At 48.6% G+C, this 16,803-nt stretch overlaps 1 protein-coding gene across 1 annotated transcript in view; it reads left to right on the forward strand.

The window, feature by feature from the left end:
- Nucleotide 1: 1 nt before the first annotated feature.
- SIN3B (SIN3 transcription regulator family member B) overlaps nucleotides 2-16,803 on the forward strand; it is a gene marked incomplete at its 5' end in the record, with an annotated part of 39,336 nt that continues 22,534 nt past the window's right edge. The window contains 4 exons of the mRNA XM_014538426.1: nucleotides 2-141; nucleotides 1,317-1,470; nucleotides 7,460-7,660; nucleotides 11,352-11,495. Of these exons, the coding sequence (XP_014393912.1) occupies nucleotides 2-141; nucleotides 1,317-1,470; nucleotides 7,460-7,660; nucleotides 11,352-11,495 (639 nt within the window). The remainder of the gene's footprint in view (nucleotides 142-1,316; nucleotides 1,471-7,459; nucleotides 7,661-11,351; nucleotides 11,496-16,803) is intronic.

A 16,803-nucleotide genomic window follows, 5' to 3' on the forward strand; every position in this document is an offset into this window, starting at 1 on the left:
GGGATCCTCCCCCACCCCTTCCCCTTCCTCGCAGGTGGAGGACGCCCTCACCTACCTGGACCAGGTGAAGATCCGCTTCGGCAGCGACCCTGCCACGTACAACGGCTTCCTGGAAATCATGAAGGAGTTCAAAAGCCAAAGGTACCTGCGGGCCCCTCCCCGCCCCGGGGGGGCGCCGTCGGCCGAGCCAGTGGCCGTGCCCCAGCTGCGTGACCTTGCACAGGTTGCCGAACCTCTGGAAGCCTCAGTTTCTGCAAAAAAACAAAAAACAAACGAGAGAGTAGTCTTCCTTTGTGGAGCTGTTATGGGGGTTCCTGGAAGGAGGGCAAGTATGGGGGTGAGGCGAGAGAGGCAAGTCCGACCAGCAAAGAGCCTTTCTGCAAAAGGTTGATATTTTTAAAGATGAATTTTGTTCATCCAGGACTTTAAAAAAATAATTTTAAAGAACTGCATTCAAATGTTACTTGTCTTGATTATTGACTGTTTGGGCGCCCTCTCCCCCTTAAATCTTGTCCCCAAGGGGAGTTGTCTCACTCACATCACCCCAGTCCCAGGCCTGCGAGGAAGTTATGTACATAAAATGCTTAGTAGGGGACCTGGCATTTTGGAAGGCATTTCAAACACATCAGCCGCGTTTGTAGGCACAGAATCAGGAGGGTTAGAGGTCCGTAGGGGACCTCACAGCCATGCCCTTGTGTGACAGGAGGCCCACGGAGGTTAGGGGACAGTGTCAGGATTAGAACTTGGATCCTCTGAGTCTTAGGTTCTCGATGATCACATACCTGCCATGCTGCTTCTCCCTCTGAGGACACATGCAGGGCCTGGTTTCTTCCACCAAGGCCTTGACCCTAGCTGCAGCCACAGGGGAGACCCCATCCTGCCCCTCGAATTCTTAAGCGATTCCCATACGTGTAGGGCCGTTGGTATTTATGCATTGTAATCAGTTGCTGGGATCAGCTGCTATGTCATAGTTGATCCCCAATTCATTTAAAATAAGGGAATTTATCTCATCATTTAGGGGGCTTGAAGTCCAGGACTCACAGTCACTCTCTTGCCATTCTTAGCACTGAGTTACAGGTGCTTGAGTGTTTTGGGGAGCTGTGCTGTATGGCTGTTCTGTGGTTCTCTCCAGGGGCACAGGGAGCCCAGGCCTGGCTGCTCTGGAAGTACATCACTGTCAGCAGATTCACCCCAGTCACATTAGGGTGCTTTGTGGTCAGTGAGAAGCTGGTTACATTGCACTGTCATGGGAGTCTAGAATAGATTTTACTTTTGTTTCCCGGGACGCCTTTACCCACTCATGATCTTTATTCCAGCATCGATACTCCTGGAGTCATCCGCCGAGTCTCACAGCTCTTCCACGAACACCCTGACCTCATTGTTGGATTCAACGCTTTCCTTCCCCTTGGGTACAGAATCGACATTCCCAAGAATGGCAAGTTAAACATACAGTCGCCTCTGTCCAGCCAGGTATGCTGCTGCAGTGGGTTGGGTCATCTTGGCCTTAACACAGCCTTCACTGGTTCTCCGGGACTCAGGTCGGGCAGTACATCTTGTGTATTGTATTGCTGGAAAACCAGTGACAATCCGTCTTTTTCTAGACATGCTAATCCTAGCACAAATCAAAATAGATTGAAACACCTATACAGGCAGCCTCTGCTTCCCAGATTGATCCGTTTGGAGGGGCTGTGCTTGTGAATGTCAGGGAGGCATTCTCTTATACTGTTTTATGTCCGGTCATAATAACCGCATCCTCTCGGCCGAGCCCTTGCCCTGAGGCCTTCCCTGTGAGGGCACCAGGCAGGTCACGCTTGTACTTGGGCATGTAGTCACTCTGATCACCCTGGGTGCCACCCACAAAATGAAGCAGTTGTGATGTGGGCGTTAATGGCCATTTTATAATTACCAGCAGAGTCATTGGCTCAGCTCAGGCTTGTGGCTTTGGTCTCTTCTCTCGGGGACAGCTTGCTGTCTCCTTTATCTGGAATCCGAAAGCCTGTTTGAGCCTTACTTTTATAAAGTCATTATTGTTTTCCCCACCTCGGCCCTGTTGCCATATAAGGTATAACGTTTAGCTGTGGGTGGCAGGGGTAGGGGGTGTCCAGAGCAGTGAGGGATGTTTAGTAGTGTCCCTGACTCTACCCACTAGGTCCTCACCCAGTGGAGACAGTCAGAAATGTCACCAGACATTGCCAAGTGTCTCCTGAGAGTAAAATTGCCCCTGATGAGTATACTGGTCTAAGTGAACCTGCTCTTACAACCTCCTCCATCGCTGTCCTGGGGGTTCTAATGGGGAAGGTAAAAATCTACTATAGGAAAGCATTTTGCAGGTTTCTCCTCTGATGAAGGGGTGTCCTATTAAAGGAGGGAGTCCGATTTGAAAGGAGAACAGTGAGAGGCCTACATAAGTTCCACCTTCAGTGTGTTGTCGTATTAAAGCTGAGGAGCACATCTCAGTTTTATAAAGGAACTTGGAAGCCTGTGGCTGCTGAATTCCAAAGAGCTTCCATTTCACATTTTCAAATGGAGCTGCAGGATCCAGATGTGGGACTCATGCCTCCAGACAGGAACAGCCGTGGCAGGATTGACCTTTGAAATAGTCACAGCTGGGGGAGGAAACCAAGCCCACTGGCAGTAGTGTGCACACAGCACTGTGAGTCTGAAGTGCCCTATCAACTCCGGTGTCATTACCATCATTTGCTGAGAAAGAGCAGGATGGACGTTCTGAATCGTGCTCACTCTGTGGACACGGCCTTTCTCAGTCCCTGCCTGTGGGAGTCCCTCTGCTCTGGGGCTGGATCTCCACATGAACTGCCCAGCGGTGGCCCTGCCCAAATCGCCACGGGGCCCTGCTGTTCCACACTCCAGGGAGGGCTCTTGTAGAGAAAACAGACTAGATCAGTCTTGTCTCCCCCTGGCTCCCTTAGGAGACGGAGGTTCATTAACTTAAAGAAAGGCAGGAGAGAACTTAGTTAACAGCCACTTAAAGGGCTTTATAGTCTGGTTTCAGTGGGAAGAAGCCACATCCAGGGCCTGCTCCCTCAGCTGGAGAGGTGCATTCTGGAACATGCCAGCCCACACAGCTTCAGTCAACACTAAGGACCAGCAGGGTTGTTAGCCTCCTTTGTTGGTAGTCCTCAGTGCCAGGCACAAATGACATGGCTTCCTGGCTTCCTGGAGTTCTTTGAAGGCTAGAATAGCTGGAGATCTTTACGGGGCTCCCTGTACACCAGTGCCCTGGTGACTTTTTAGAAATTGGTTTTTATAGTCTTCGCTGTTTTGAAGTACAGCTTTATTCTTTTCATTTTTCACTTTTTCATGAATCCTGTCAACTACAGACAAGGAGAGAGTAGCTCTGAGGTGCTGAGGAAGAAAAATAAGGTGCTCCAGCCTTTGGGGAGCCCTTTGTGTGGGGTTTCTCAGCCTTGGCACCATTGCCTTTGGGGCTGGATTATTCTTTCTCTTGGAGGCGTCCTGTGCACTGTAAGGCTCTGAACAGCATCTCTTCTCCACCCACCTGATGCCAGCAGCACTCCCTCCTCCGGTATGACAGCTTAAAACCGTCTCCGGACATTGCCAAGTGTTCCGAGGGGCAGCATCACCCCAGCTGAGAACACTAGTCTATAGAGTAGGACTGACGGACATGTGCCATGATGAGGGAAGCATGGCCAAAGGAGGGCCAGGGACCATGGTGGGAAGAACGTCCCCTTGCTGGGGCCACAGCCTGCTGAGTCGGCACCATTTTGGATCTGGTCATCTGGGCCTCATTTGTCACCTCACCTCTGCAGAGTCCCTCCACTGTCACCTCCAAGTCATTCTCACACCACACTTTTTTGTATATTTCAGAGTAGCAAAGGCAGGAAAAAAATTAAAAAGCCACTGTTTCTTGTTGATTTGCCTTCCCTGGAAAACTGGGAGTCCTCCTGGTCAGGCATGACCCTCGTCTGTCGTGGTCATGACCGTGGCCTCCTTTTGGCACATGTTGTCGGGGGAGAAACGATGTCAGTGGGTCCCCTTGAGGGCAGATCCTGTCATCTCAGAGCTGACTTTTATGGTTGGCTGGGATGAAAGCCAGCTAGGACAGAGACAAAAAGATAAACCTTTAGATGCCGCTTGTAAGAAAGTGACCCTATTGCATTCAAAGGGAGGCCTGCTTTCCACTTTCTGGGGAGAGTCATTTGGAAGTTCAGACACTTCCTGGCAGATCATCTCTGTGCTTAAGTCACTCACAGAGTAAGTATAGACATCTCCTCTGTGTGAGGCCCTGAGGTTTATTGGAAGTTCTAGCTCTTGAGGTGCTTGCTGCGGTACAGATGGACAGATAGGACGTATGAGGGAGTTCAGCACTGCAGGCGAAAGGTGGCAGGGGCAGGGCTTGAGGAGGGCAGCAGGAGCCGTGCCTGTGTCTGGGTAGGGATGGGAGTCTCCCTGGTGGTAGGGGTGAAGGCCTGAGGTAGGAATGAGTGGGTGTGCTTGAGAAATGTCCAGAAACCCAGTGGGTTTGGGACATGAAGGCTAGAGGGTGGGCTAGAGAGACAGGAATGTGGGGAGTTGGTGGGGAGTTCAGGAAGGCTCATCAGGGTCTAGGAGGCGTTCTAACTGTGCCTAGACCAGGCCAACCCCAGCTGGCAGAGAAGAGAAAAGACTGGATTGTTCCAGAAGGTTCAGACCAAGAATTGGCAAACTATGGTCCTTGGGCCAAAGCCAGCTTGTTTTTGTATGGCCAGTGGTTTCTGCATTTTCTGAACGTTACATTTAAAAAATATTTTTAATTGTAATATATACAAAACAAAATTCATCATTATAACCATGTAAAAGTGTCCAGTGGTTTCTTAATATATTCACAATATCGTACAACTACCACCAATTCCTGAACATTTCTGTCACTCCAAAAAGATACTATACCTCCCAATTCTCCCCTGGCAGCCACTAATCCACTCCTCTCCCTGTGGATTTGCCTGTTCTGGATATTTCATGAAAATGGGATCACACACTATATGATCTTTTGTGTCCGGCTTCCTTCACTCAGCATGGCGTTTTCAAGGTTCATCCATGTTGTACTGGAGTGTCTATGAACCAGAGCTTCATTCCTTTTTATGGCCGAATAATATTCCACCGTATGGATGGACCACATTTTGTTCATTCAGCTGACGGACACTTGGGTTGTTTCCACTATTGGTGATTTTGACACCTGTTTTCAGTTCTTTGGGGCTGATACCTCGGAGCAGAATTGCTGGGTCACATGGTAACTATGTTTAACTTACTAAAGAAATGCCAGACTGTTTGCTATAGCCACTGTACCGTTACTGTCTGGCCCATTTTTTGGAGCCCTCGTCTCTAGGGATGGTACTCTGTCTTGTCACAGTGGCTCACTCCAGGGGGGTGAAAGGGGAATGTGGTGCTTGAAAATGCCCCCTCGGAGTGGAGTCATGGGGAGCTTCGGGTGAGAGCACAGCCTTCTGTAAAGCAAACCCTGACCCAAGGCTGCTCCCTCTCCCTGCTCCTTCCATCTTCCACTAGGAGGTAATCAGGAGCACCCCCAGAGTGTCTTAGAATGAATTCCACTGCCCAGGAGAAGTGGTGTTTAGAATTGTGACTGCTCTGGATCTGTTGTGTGTCTGCTTTCCTCAGCTCAGACTTTCTAGAGTTGCCTCTGCACCCACTGTTATGAGCTGAATTGTGTCCCCTTCCCAAATTCCTACATTGAAGGCCTAACCCTCAGTGTGTTAGAATGTGACTGTATTTGGAGATAGGGTTTTTACAGTGATAATGACCCCTAATCCAATCTGACTGGTGTCCTGAGGAAATTTGGACACAGAGAGACCCAGGGTTGGGGGTGCACACAGAGAGACAACCATGTGAGGACACCGCGAGAAGGCGGCCATCTACAAGCTAAGAGGCCTCAGGAGACACCAACCTCCAGACTTCTAGCCTCCAGAACTGTGAGGAATAAGTTCCTGTTATTGAAGGTGTCAGGTCTGCGGTATTTTTTTTTAAATATATTTTATTGATTTTTTACAGAGAGGAAGGGAGAGGGATAGAGAGCTAGAAACATCGATGAGAGAGAAACATCGATCAGCTGCCTCCCGCACACCCCCCACTGGGGATGTGCCCACAACCAAGGCACATGCCCCTGACCGGAATCAAACCCGGGACCCTTCAGTCTGAAGGTAGATGCTCTATCCACTGAGCCAAGCCAGTTAGGGCCAGTTTGCGGTATTTTGTTATGGCATCTCCAGCAGATTAGTACACCCACCCAGCTGATGGGCAGTGTGCCCAGCAGTCCCCATCCCGCTCCAGAGCCTTTTGGTCAGGGGTTGGTGCAGGTGGGGTGCTGGGCGCCTGGGCGATGGGAACAGTAGACTCAGTTTGTTCCTTCACCTGTTCATCTGATCATTCCCCAGCAGTGGAGGAAGCCTGCTCTGTCCCAAGCTCTGTTCCAGGCACTGGGGATATAGTTGTGAACAAAGTAGAGTCTCTGTCTTCATGATGTTTGCCATCTGGTCAGGGTGGGCAGACAACAAAATAAGTACAATATGCTACAGTAAGAGAAAAACAGTAAGAAAGGGGCTCAGAGTGCTGGGAGACGGGCATTTTAGTTGGGCACAGGATGGTTCCAGAAGACTGCCTGAGAAACAGCCCCTGCCTGCTGGGGACCTGCAGGATGCCGAGGGTCACTCGTGATGGCCCAGCTGCTGTCAGTGGCAGAGGGAGGCTGTCATCAGAACCACACCCAAAATTCCAGTTTAGAAACATAAATATCACCTTGGGCATCGGTCCTGTCCCACTAAGAACCAGGATTCGGAGTGCACAGGAGAGAGACGTGTGTGCCTTTTTTTATTTGTATTGATAGGAACACACAAATGAAGGGCATGCTTGATGACTGGTCAGGGCCCATCTCTCCTCTCAAGTGACTTGCTTTGGGCTTAATACGAAAAGTCCCGCAGTCCCATGTGGCCTGGACAGTGGGCCCCCCTTATCGGCAGGGTCCCAGTTTTATACCTGCTAAGAGCAGGTGCTTTTACACCTGAAAACAATCTCACTGAAATGGGCTGACAAAAAGTGTAGGAAGATTTATTTTATAAAGAGGCCAAAAATCCACTCTGCAATCCACATTTTATACATTTCTTGCAAATGCTAATTTTTTAAGTGTAGAGTGTTTCTGAAACCTTCGTGTTCTCTGAATCAGTTGGAAAGGATCAGGCGGAGGCGAGTTCATAAGACTTGCCCAGGAGAGCACAGGCCCACAGAAGGCCCAGGAGGAGCCATCTGCTTGTTCTGTGGGCTCCCCCATCTGCATTCCTCCCCCCAGGCCCGCAGACAGCACCTTTTTTCTGCATCTAATTGAAATACTTGGCTTTGTGCGAGGTTTTGCCTTTTCTCATACAGATAGTGGCGTTTGGTCACAATCTGTTCCTGGTGTCGGGCCGACAGTCACTTACTGTCATATTGTTGTCAGGAGAATTCGCACAACCACAGCGACTGTGCTGAGAACTTCAAACAACAGCTGCTGTACAAGGAGGACAAACCCCAGGTGCCCTTGGAGTCGGACTCTGTGGAGTTCAACAACGCCATCAGCTATGTGAACAAGATTAAGACCCGCTTTCTGGACCACCCTGAGATCTACAGGTCATTCCTGGAGATACTGCATACTTACCAGGTAAGAGGCCTCATTCAGGCCACACTTCTCTGCAGCTCTTCCTGGTGTAATCCAATGTCAGGTGCATTTTCTTGTCTGAATTCATGGAATCCTGTAAAAATCTGGTAAGCTCTTGTTTTTGCATTAATTTTTTTTACTGTGGTAAAATACAGATAATGTAAAACTTAGCATTTTAACCACGTTTAAGTGTCCAGTTCAGTGGCATTAAGTACATTCACATTGTTGTGCAGCCATCACCACTATCCTGCTCCAAAGCTTTTTTCATCTTGTAAAACTGAAACTCTGTCCCCATTAAACACTAACTTCCCATCCTCTTTTCCAGCCACTGGCACCCACCATTCTTTCTGTCTCCATGAATTTTTTGACTCCTCTAGGCACCTCACCTAGTGGGATCATAGGCCGAATAATATTCCATTGTGTTGATGGAACAGATTTTGTTTATCCGTTCATCTTTTGATGGACATTTGAGTTGCTTCTACATTTTGGCTGCTTTGAACATGGATGTACAAATACCTATTGGAGTTTGGTTTGGTTATGGTTTTAATATACTCCTTGAGGCAGCTCTGTACCCAAGGAAACATACATCAGAAGGATTAAAAAAGAACCTAAGGGGATGCTCTTGTTCTAAGACGACTTCATTATTGTTTAGGCCACACAGCTTCTTTTATTTCTGCTGAGTACAGCTGTGCGGGCACTGAGGCCGCAGAGGTGAATGGTTGCTGCTGCTTAGGAGTTCAGTCTAGAAGTGGGAGAAACTTGAGATGATGAGGATGGAAAAAAAGGGAAATGCAAAGAAGTATGTCAGGGTAAGTGGTTGCCAACCATGTAAGGGTCAGGGAGAAGATACTCAGGTTGAATCTTGACAGATGGGCCAGAACCATCAGGTAGACAGGTACAGAGAAAGGATGGGCTCTCGTGTTGGGAACAGCCCACGCAAAGGCCCAGGGGTCAGTAGGAGACTTAACAGGAAGCACAGGCAGGCAGTGGTGAGGGACATCTGTGTCATGTAAGGTCTTGGACGTCATCCTCTTCCAGACATGGAGTTTCTGACACCTTTTATTTTTCTAAGCAGCAGAACCCACTTTTAAAAATGAAATCTTCTGCACAACCTTGATAAGTGAAATAAAGAAGTAGGATTCTCTTTAGCATAAGTGTGTATGGTCAGATAACGTTTGCTTCCTGAAAACCCAGTGGAGCTGTTTTGACACAACAAACTTTTGCCAAACTTTTGCCAGTGGTGCTGGCAGTGTGCATGGCCCCATCTGGCTCATGTCTAGTATGTAGTGCTTGTACAGCAGTAAGAACTTGCTTCTCACAGATGAGCGATTGCAGTGGCAGCTGTGAGCATTCGATCTGGGGGTGGGGGCAGTGATGTTTGGGGTAATAGGAGCTTATGGGTCCTTCACAGATTCCATGGGGTCATTACAGCTTAGGGACTGGAAGAACTATTATAGAGAGGAGACTGGGAGGTGTCTGTTCTGTTGATGGTAATGGGAAGGCAGAGAAGTTAGATTTATTTATCTAAGGTCATATTGATGGGGCACAGACTCATTCAGAGAAGACTCAATGGTGAAGGTACAGCTTGGTGTCCTCCAACCAGAGCCACTGGGGGTTGGTGCCTGGAACTCATCCCAGAGTTATGACTCCTCACATCTGGCCCAGCATCTGCATTTCAAACTAGCCTCCTGATGACCCAGACCCGAGGCCATCCATTTCTTCAAGAGGAGCTAGGAGCTGAATTTTTGTGTGAGTTATCTTGGTTTTAGAACATTGCCTTGGATTTTTAAAAGACACTGTGAGGCCCAACACAAGCAGCTCTGGTAAATTTGGCCATGTGTTCCTGGGTTTGATGTCTGTTAGGTCTTGGTTCAGATCTTAGCTCTGCCACCTGCGCCCTCAGAGCCCTTTTCCTCACACCCCTGAACCTCATGTTCTGGTCTGTAAAATGGCTGTAACACCGGTGGTGCTGACCCCTGGATTAAATGCAGCTTTCACTAAGGTCACCGACTCACAGTGCTTGCCTTGGGTCAGCTGTGGAGAGCTGGTCCCATCATCCACCTGCATATAGCTGTCCCGTGTGTACTGGGGTGAGCACAGCCCGTTCTGCCCCGATGTGACGCTTGACATTCCTAGAAGTGACCTTGCTCTGGAAATCGCACCCACCACAGGACTTTTGGGAAAACAGGGTCAGGGCACAGCACTGGGAAACTGTTAGCGACACGTTAAAAAAAGGCACCTACTAAAAATGGTAGCGCCATTGTAAACATTAAATGGCTAAGAATGACATAAATACCACAGCACTTGACCTTGGAAAGCCTTGTGGTTCACTCGTGGGTGTGGGAAGGTTGCAGCCTGTACTGTGGGTCACTGTGAATGCTGGGAGGAGGTTTCCTGAATGGCACGGACATTGTAACTCCCGACGGGGATGGCCGGTCGCTCCGAACAGATGTTGAAGGGGGGCAGGTAGATTCCCACACTACTCAGGTCAGCGCGGTGCAATGTTCTGCTCTTGCCCAGGGCTTCTCCCACATAAGCATCGTAAACTCCACACTGCGCTCAGATGATTCCTTAGGACACGTGTCAAGCTCAAACAGATGCGTTTTCAAAACAAATGTTAGAACTGACCATCTCTGGGGACATTCCCAGAACGTGTGTCCCTAAGTCAGGGTGTGCGCCCGTAACGTGGTCATAGATAGCTCCACGTTTCCCTGTGCCAGCCTTCCTCTCCGCCTTACGGTTCCCACGTCCTCATTGGAAAAACCAGTCCTTCTCATCTTTGTTGATCTGATGAGCGAAGTGGCACTGTTAGATGTTGTTTTTCTTTAAACATCACCCAGTGTGAACATGGTTTCATGTGGATAGAGGTGACTTAATTCTCTGAACTGAGTGGTCTTCGCCCGTTTCCCTTTGTCTTTCACGTGTCCTGGTGGCTTTGGTGGGGGGCGAGGCAGTTACTTTTTCCCGTCTTAAACAGGTGCTACGGGTCAGGATTGAAAACCAGCTTCCCTCAGTGCAGCAGGCCGGGAGGAAGGGAGACATGGCTCGTTCCCTTTGTAGCTGTGGAGTAGGCATACTGATGGGAATGCCCTTCGCTCTGGGAGGGCCCCAGCCTCAACGCCTCTTACTTGGTCATATCCTCAGGTGTAGAGTTGACAGGAACTTATTTTCAATATCCAACTTGAGTTTCGCTCTCAGCTTCCTGCCCTCCCAACCCAGGTCCCTGCCGGTCTTTATATTGTTACTTTGAGCTGTGAGTCAGGCCATCTTTCTTCAAGTGTGGTGACTCTGGTGAACCGTTTTGTTGGCCTTGAAGTGCCTTCCCTTCTCTTTACCCTCTTCCCTTGAAGGCCCAGCACTAGTTCCACACTTCCCTGCCCAGCAAAACATGCTCCCTTGCCCTTGGGAGGGCGGGGACCATGTCCTTCCACGGCTGTGTCCCTGTCCACATCCCCCCATTCTCCTAGCACAGGCCCCATCCGAGGCCAGGGCTCAGGCTGTGCTGTGAACTGGGTTCAGACACAAGCACATAGGACTGTTCTCCAGGCAAGGGGGCCCGATACGGGGCACCCCAAGGTGGGCCCCTCTCTCCCAGCAGCCGTCCTTCTGTCTCCACAGTGGTTTGCCTGAATGTCACAGCCTAAGTACCTGGTTCCTTGGCTAATGACTCATTTTCTTTCCCAACAATTGGCAGAAGGAGCAGCTGAGCACAAAGGGCCGGCCCTTCCGAGGCATGTCTGAAGAGGAGGTGTTCACCGAGGTGGCCAACCTCTTCCGGGGCCAGGAGGACCTGCTCTCAGAGTTTGGACAGTTCCTGCCCGAAGCCAAGCGGTCTCTGGTGAGTACAGAGCACCCATCTAGCCCAGGGGCACCTTCTCAGCCAGGGCCGCATGCCTCAGTGCAGCCCCCAGAGCCAGGCCAGGCTTGTCCAACCCCCAGGACATACTGGCTTCCCCCAGGAGCCACCCAGGATACAGACTCCCAGGGAGGCTCCCATCACAGGCTCCACCTCCATGTCAAGCAGGAGTAGATCCTGAAGAGGGCTTCTCAGCGGACAGTGCCAGATGGCAAGGGCTGCTTTGGTAGGTGGAGACCAGGGGAGGGGACCTTGTATTCCTCCTGACCTTTAGTCCTGTGACAAGGACCGCAGAGCCACCTGCCTTGTAACCAGGGCTCTGTGGGCAGGTGCGGGGTGGGGGGAGAGCAGAGGAGGGACAGGCACAGGGGCTATGAGGACACAGACTGCATTGTTAGTCTGTCTACCCCTGTTGTGGCCCGAGTTTTGCTGGACTACCCTTTCCATTTCCTCTTTTTCATGAATATTAGGTGCTTGCTTTTGTTGTTAATCCTCACCCGAGAATACTTTTTCCATTGACTTTTTTTTAAAATATATTTTTATTGATTTCACAGAGGAAGGGAGAGGGAGAGAGAGATAAAAACATCAATGAGAGAGAATCATTGGTCGGCTGCCTCCTGCATGTCCCCTACTGGGGATCGAGCTCGCAACCCAGGTATGTTCACTTGACCAGAATCAAACCTGGGACCCTTCAGTCCGCAGGCCAACGCTCTATCCATTGAGCCAAATTGGCTAGGGCTCCATTGATTTTTAGAGTAAAAGGGAGGAACGTGGGGGTTGGGGAGAGAGAAACATGGATTGGTTGCCTCTCATGTGCTCCCCGACTGTAGTTGGGGGTGGAACCTGCAATCCAGTTGGTGCCCTTGACCGGGAATTGAACCCAAGACCCTTCAGTGCTTGGACTGATGCTCTAACCACTAAGCAACACCAGCCAAGGGACTTTTTTTTAAATTAAAGTAAAATTCACCATTTTAAAGCATACACTTTAGTGGTGTTTAATACATGTATATGTTGTACAAGCACTACTCTCCAGTTGTTGAACATTTCCATTACCCCAAAAGGAGACTCTGTCCCCATTAGCAGTCACTCTGCATTCTCCTCCCCCAGCTCCTGACAACCACCAATCTGCTTTCTGTATATGGGTTTTCCTGCTCTGGACATTTCATATAAATGGAATTATTTAACATGTGGCTTTTTGTGTCACATGCTGTGACTTCTCTCCCTCAGCATGTTTTCAAGGTTCATCCACGTTATAGCATGTGTCAGTGCATCATTCCTTTCTATGGCCTAGTAATAGTCCATTGTAGGGATGGACCATATTCTTTTTGTTAATCCTCACCCAAGGATAATTTTTCCATTGATTTTTAGAGAGTGGGAGGGAGGGAGGGGGAGAGGGAGAAAAATCGATGTGGGAGAGACACATCAATTGGTTGCCTCCTGCGCGTGTAAAACGTTGGAGTTGGGGATTGAACCTGGAACCCAGGTACGTGCCCTTGACTGGGAATCAAACCCAAACCCTTTGGTGCGCAGGCCGACGCTCTGACCACTGAGCCCAGCCAGGGCTGGACCATACTCCTTTTATGCTTTAGTTGGCACTTGAGTCATTTCCACTTTTTGGCGATTGTGAGTAGTGGTGGTGTGCACATGTGTATAAGGATTTGTTTGAGTCCCTGTTTTCAATTCCTTGGGTCTATACCTAGGAGTGGAATTGCTGAGTCCTGTTGCAACTCTGTGTTTTGGAGGAACTGCCGAACTGTTTTCCATAAGCAGCGGCACCATTTTATGTTCTCACGAGCAATTTCTCCCCATCACCAACACTTGGTAGTTTCCCTTTTCTTTTTAATATATTTTTTTTATTGATTTCAGAGAGGAAGGGAGAGGAGAGAGAGAGAGAGAAACATCAATGATGAGAGAGAATCATTGATCAGCTGCCTCCTGCACGCCCCACACTGGGAATCGGGCCGAAACCCGGGCATGTGCCTTAACCGGGAATCGGGTCATGAACTCCTGATTCATAGGTCGATGCTCAACCATGGAGCCGCATGGCCGGGCTCCTTTCTTTTTTTCTTTTTTTAAAATTATAGCCTTCATGGTTGATGTGAAGTGGTATCTCATTGTGGTTTTTATTTTTATTTCTGTGCTGGCTAATGATATTGAACTTTTTTTTTTCATGTACTTATTGGCCATTTGTATCTTCTTTGGAGAAATGTGCATTCAAGTCCTTTGCCCATATTTTAGTTTGTCTCTTTGTTGTTGAGTTGTAAGAGTTCTTTATATATTCTGAACACTAGATCCTTATTAGATATTTTCCTTCATTCTGTGGGTTGTCTTTTTTTTTTTTTTTTAAGTGTCCTTTGATGCACATAAGTTTAAAGTTTGATCAAGTCCAGTTACCTATTTTTTCTTCTGTTGCTCATGCTTTTATTGTCAAATCTAAGAATCTATTGCCAACTCTTCTGAATCAGGAAGGCTTCTCCATGTGTTTTCTTCTAATAGTTTTAGCTGTTATATTTAGGTCGTTGATCCCTTTTGAGTTAGTATTTATATAGAGTGTGAGGTAAGGGTCCACCTTCATTCTTTTGCATGTGGAGATCCAGTCACCCCAGCACCATTTGTTGAAAAAACTATTCTTCTGTTCCCATTGAATGGTCTTGGCACCCTTATTGAAAACCAGTTGGCCATGGTCATATGAGTTTATTTATGGACTTTCTATTCTAATTCATTAATCTCCATGTCTTCCCTTATGCCAGCACCACACTGTCCTGTTTACTGTAGTTTTGTAATAAGTTTGAAAGCCAGAAGTGTGAGTCCTCCAGTTTTGTTCTTTTCTAAGAATGTTTTGGCTATTCAGGGCCCCTTGTAATTTCATATAAATTTGAAGATCAGCTTTTTCATTTCTATGAAAAAGGCCATTGGGATCTTGATAAGGATTGCAATGAATCTTTCAACTGTTTTGGGCCGTCTTAACAATAGTAAGCCTTCCAATCCACGAACATGAGCATCTTTCCATCTATTTAAATCTTCTTTAATTTCTTTCAGCAATGTTTTATAGTTTTGAATGTACATGTCTTACACTGCCCTGGTTAAACTTATTCCTAAGTATTACTATTTTTTTGATGCTAATGGAAAGGAAATTTTCTTAATTGCATTTTCGATCGTTCATTGCTAGCATATAGAAACACCACTGCTTTCTGTGTGTTGATTTTGTAACCTGTAGTTTTTCTGAATTCATTTATTAGCTTTGTTTCTGTGCATTTGCTAGGATTTTGTGTGTATCAGATCATGTCACCTGCTAATATAGTTTCCCTTCTTCCTTTTCAATTGTAATCCCCTTTTCTTTTTCTTTCTTTTTTTTTTTTTTTTTTTTTTTTTTGGCCTAATTGCCGTGGTAGAACCTCCAGTACTGTGGTGGGAGCAAACGTCTTTGTCTTGTTCATGATCTTAGAGCAAAAGATTTAAGTCTTTCACCATTGAATGTGCCGTGAGCTGTGGATTTTTTCATAAACACCCTTTATTGGATTGAGGAAGTTCCCTTCTCTTCCTAGTTTGTTGACTTCCCCTTCCTCTTTTCATTTTTCCTCTCTGTCCTGATGACGACTTGGAGAGTGAGCACAGAAGTCACACACACACACACTTCACACTTCATCACCACCTCTCGTGGTTTCTGCTTCTGAATGAAGATGCTGTGAGGGCGGTCTCAAAGGGAGGAGATCAGGGGCAGCAGGAGTCTGGGTTTGGATGCCTTGAAGACGCTTGGTCTAGTCAGGCAGACTTCCAGTACGTAGGCTGGGGCTAGTCGCACGTGCCGACCCCCTCCCCCCCGCCCGTGTCACTGTCTCCAGGACACTTAGTGATATCCCTAAGCAAGGATGCCACCAGGAAACACTTCCTGATTCCAAGTTGGAGGAGCTCTGTGCCTATCAGCGGGGCTGATATTAAGTGCTGGAGCTGCAGCCCATCCTTTCAACCTGCTTGGAGCCTAGTGCATCCTCACTGAACCCTGTGAACACAGCCTGGACCATGGCACTTGCTTAGCCTCCTTGGGCGCTGTAGGTGGGCTTGGCCAGCGCCTCCTGGGCCTTGTTTCCTTCCTGCCTCCTGCTCAGATGGGGATGCGACAAACTGTTGTTCTTCAAGTGCCTTCTGCAAGGCCCGGCATGTGCTCAGTGCTCCATCTTTCTCTTCTCGGCAAAAGTCCCTCCTCTTCCTTCTGCATCCCTGGTAGTTCAAGCTGCATCCTGTCATACTCTGAAGCTCCGTCTTGCCCCCTTGTATGCTTTGTAGACCCCTTGGGTCTCATCCTCTTGGATCTGGGCCTTGCATCTCAGCCTTGGCAGCTTTTTCCTTGAATTCTATCTTCGCAGGGAGATAGACACACAGTAATGCCCTGACTGGCCTTCCCAGAGCCAGCCGGCAGCGCTGAGTGGTCCAGGGACAGCCCACCTTCCTGGGAAAGAAGGTCTGGCTGAGTCCCAGCCCACTTTCACTGCTCTGGCGGAGGTGAAGGGGCTAGCGATTCGTCCTTTCTCCACACCCCAGGGAGGCTCGAGAGAGCAGCCCTGCCTTAACCAGAGATAGTGGGTGCAATGCCTGGAGCAACAAGGGCTCATGATTGCACACCTTGGTTCTAGTCTCACTTTGTCACCTTCTTGCTGTGGGAGCCTGGCAGGTCACTTTGGGAGCCTCTAGGAAGTGACCCTCTCTTCCTGGGCCAGTTGGAAAATTCCTTAGGGAAGTGCCTGGCCTGAGTGAGCCTGGGTCTTTGCTACTGAACCACCCTGACAGTCAGTATAGCGGGTGGAGAATGCTGTCCATTGGGGTTATGGGGGGCATTGCACAGCAGACAGTAGGTAATTGATAAAATTGTCTGTCTACACTGTTTGTTCCAACTCTTAGCAATTTTGGGGCAAGGGTGGTCTTAGTTCTCATGAAATTTCATCTTGATGATGATGATGCTTCAAGCACTGGTGGATGGCCAGTGAGTGGAGCCTCTTGTCCTCTCATGGATGCGGTCGCAGCACCCCCTGGTGAGCATGACTGGAAATTTACAAAATTGGGCGTAGATAGCCGAAGCCGGTTTGGCTCAGTGGATGGAGCGTCGGCCTGCGGACTGAGGGGTCCCAGGTTCGATTCCGGTCAGGGGCATGTACCTGGGTTGCGGGCACATCCCCGGTGGGGGATGTGCAGGAGGCAGCTGATTGATGTTTCTCTCTCATCGATGTTTCTGACTCTCTGTCTCTCTCCCTTCCTCTCTGTAAAAAATCAATAAAATATATATAAAAAAAAAAAA

Source organism: Myotis brandtii, unplaced genomic scaffold (assembly GCF_000412655.1).
Source record: "Myotis brandtii unplaced genomic scaffold, ASM41265v1 scaffold1040, whole genome shotgun sequence".
NCBI lineage: Eukaryota > Metazoa > Chordata > Mammalia > Chiroptera > Vespertilionidae > Myotis > Myotis brandtii.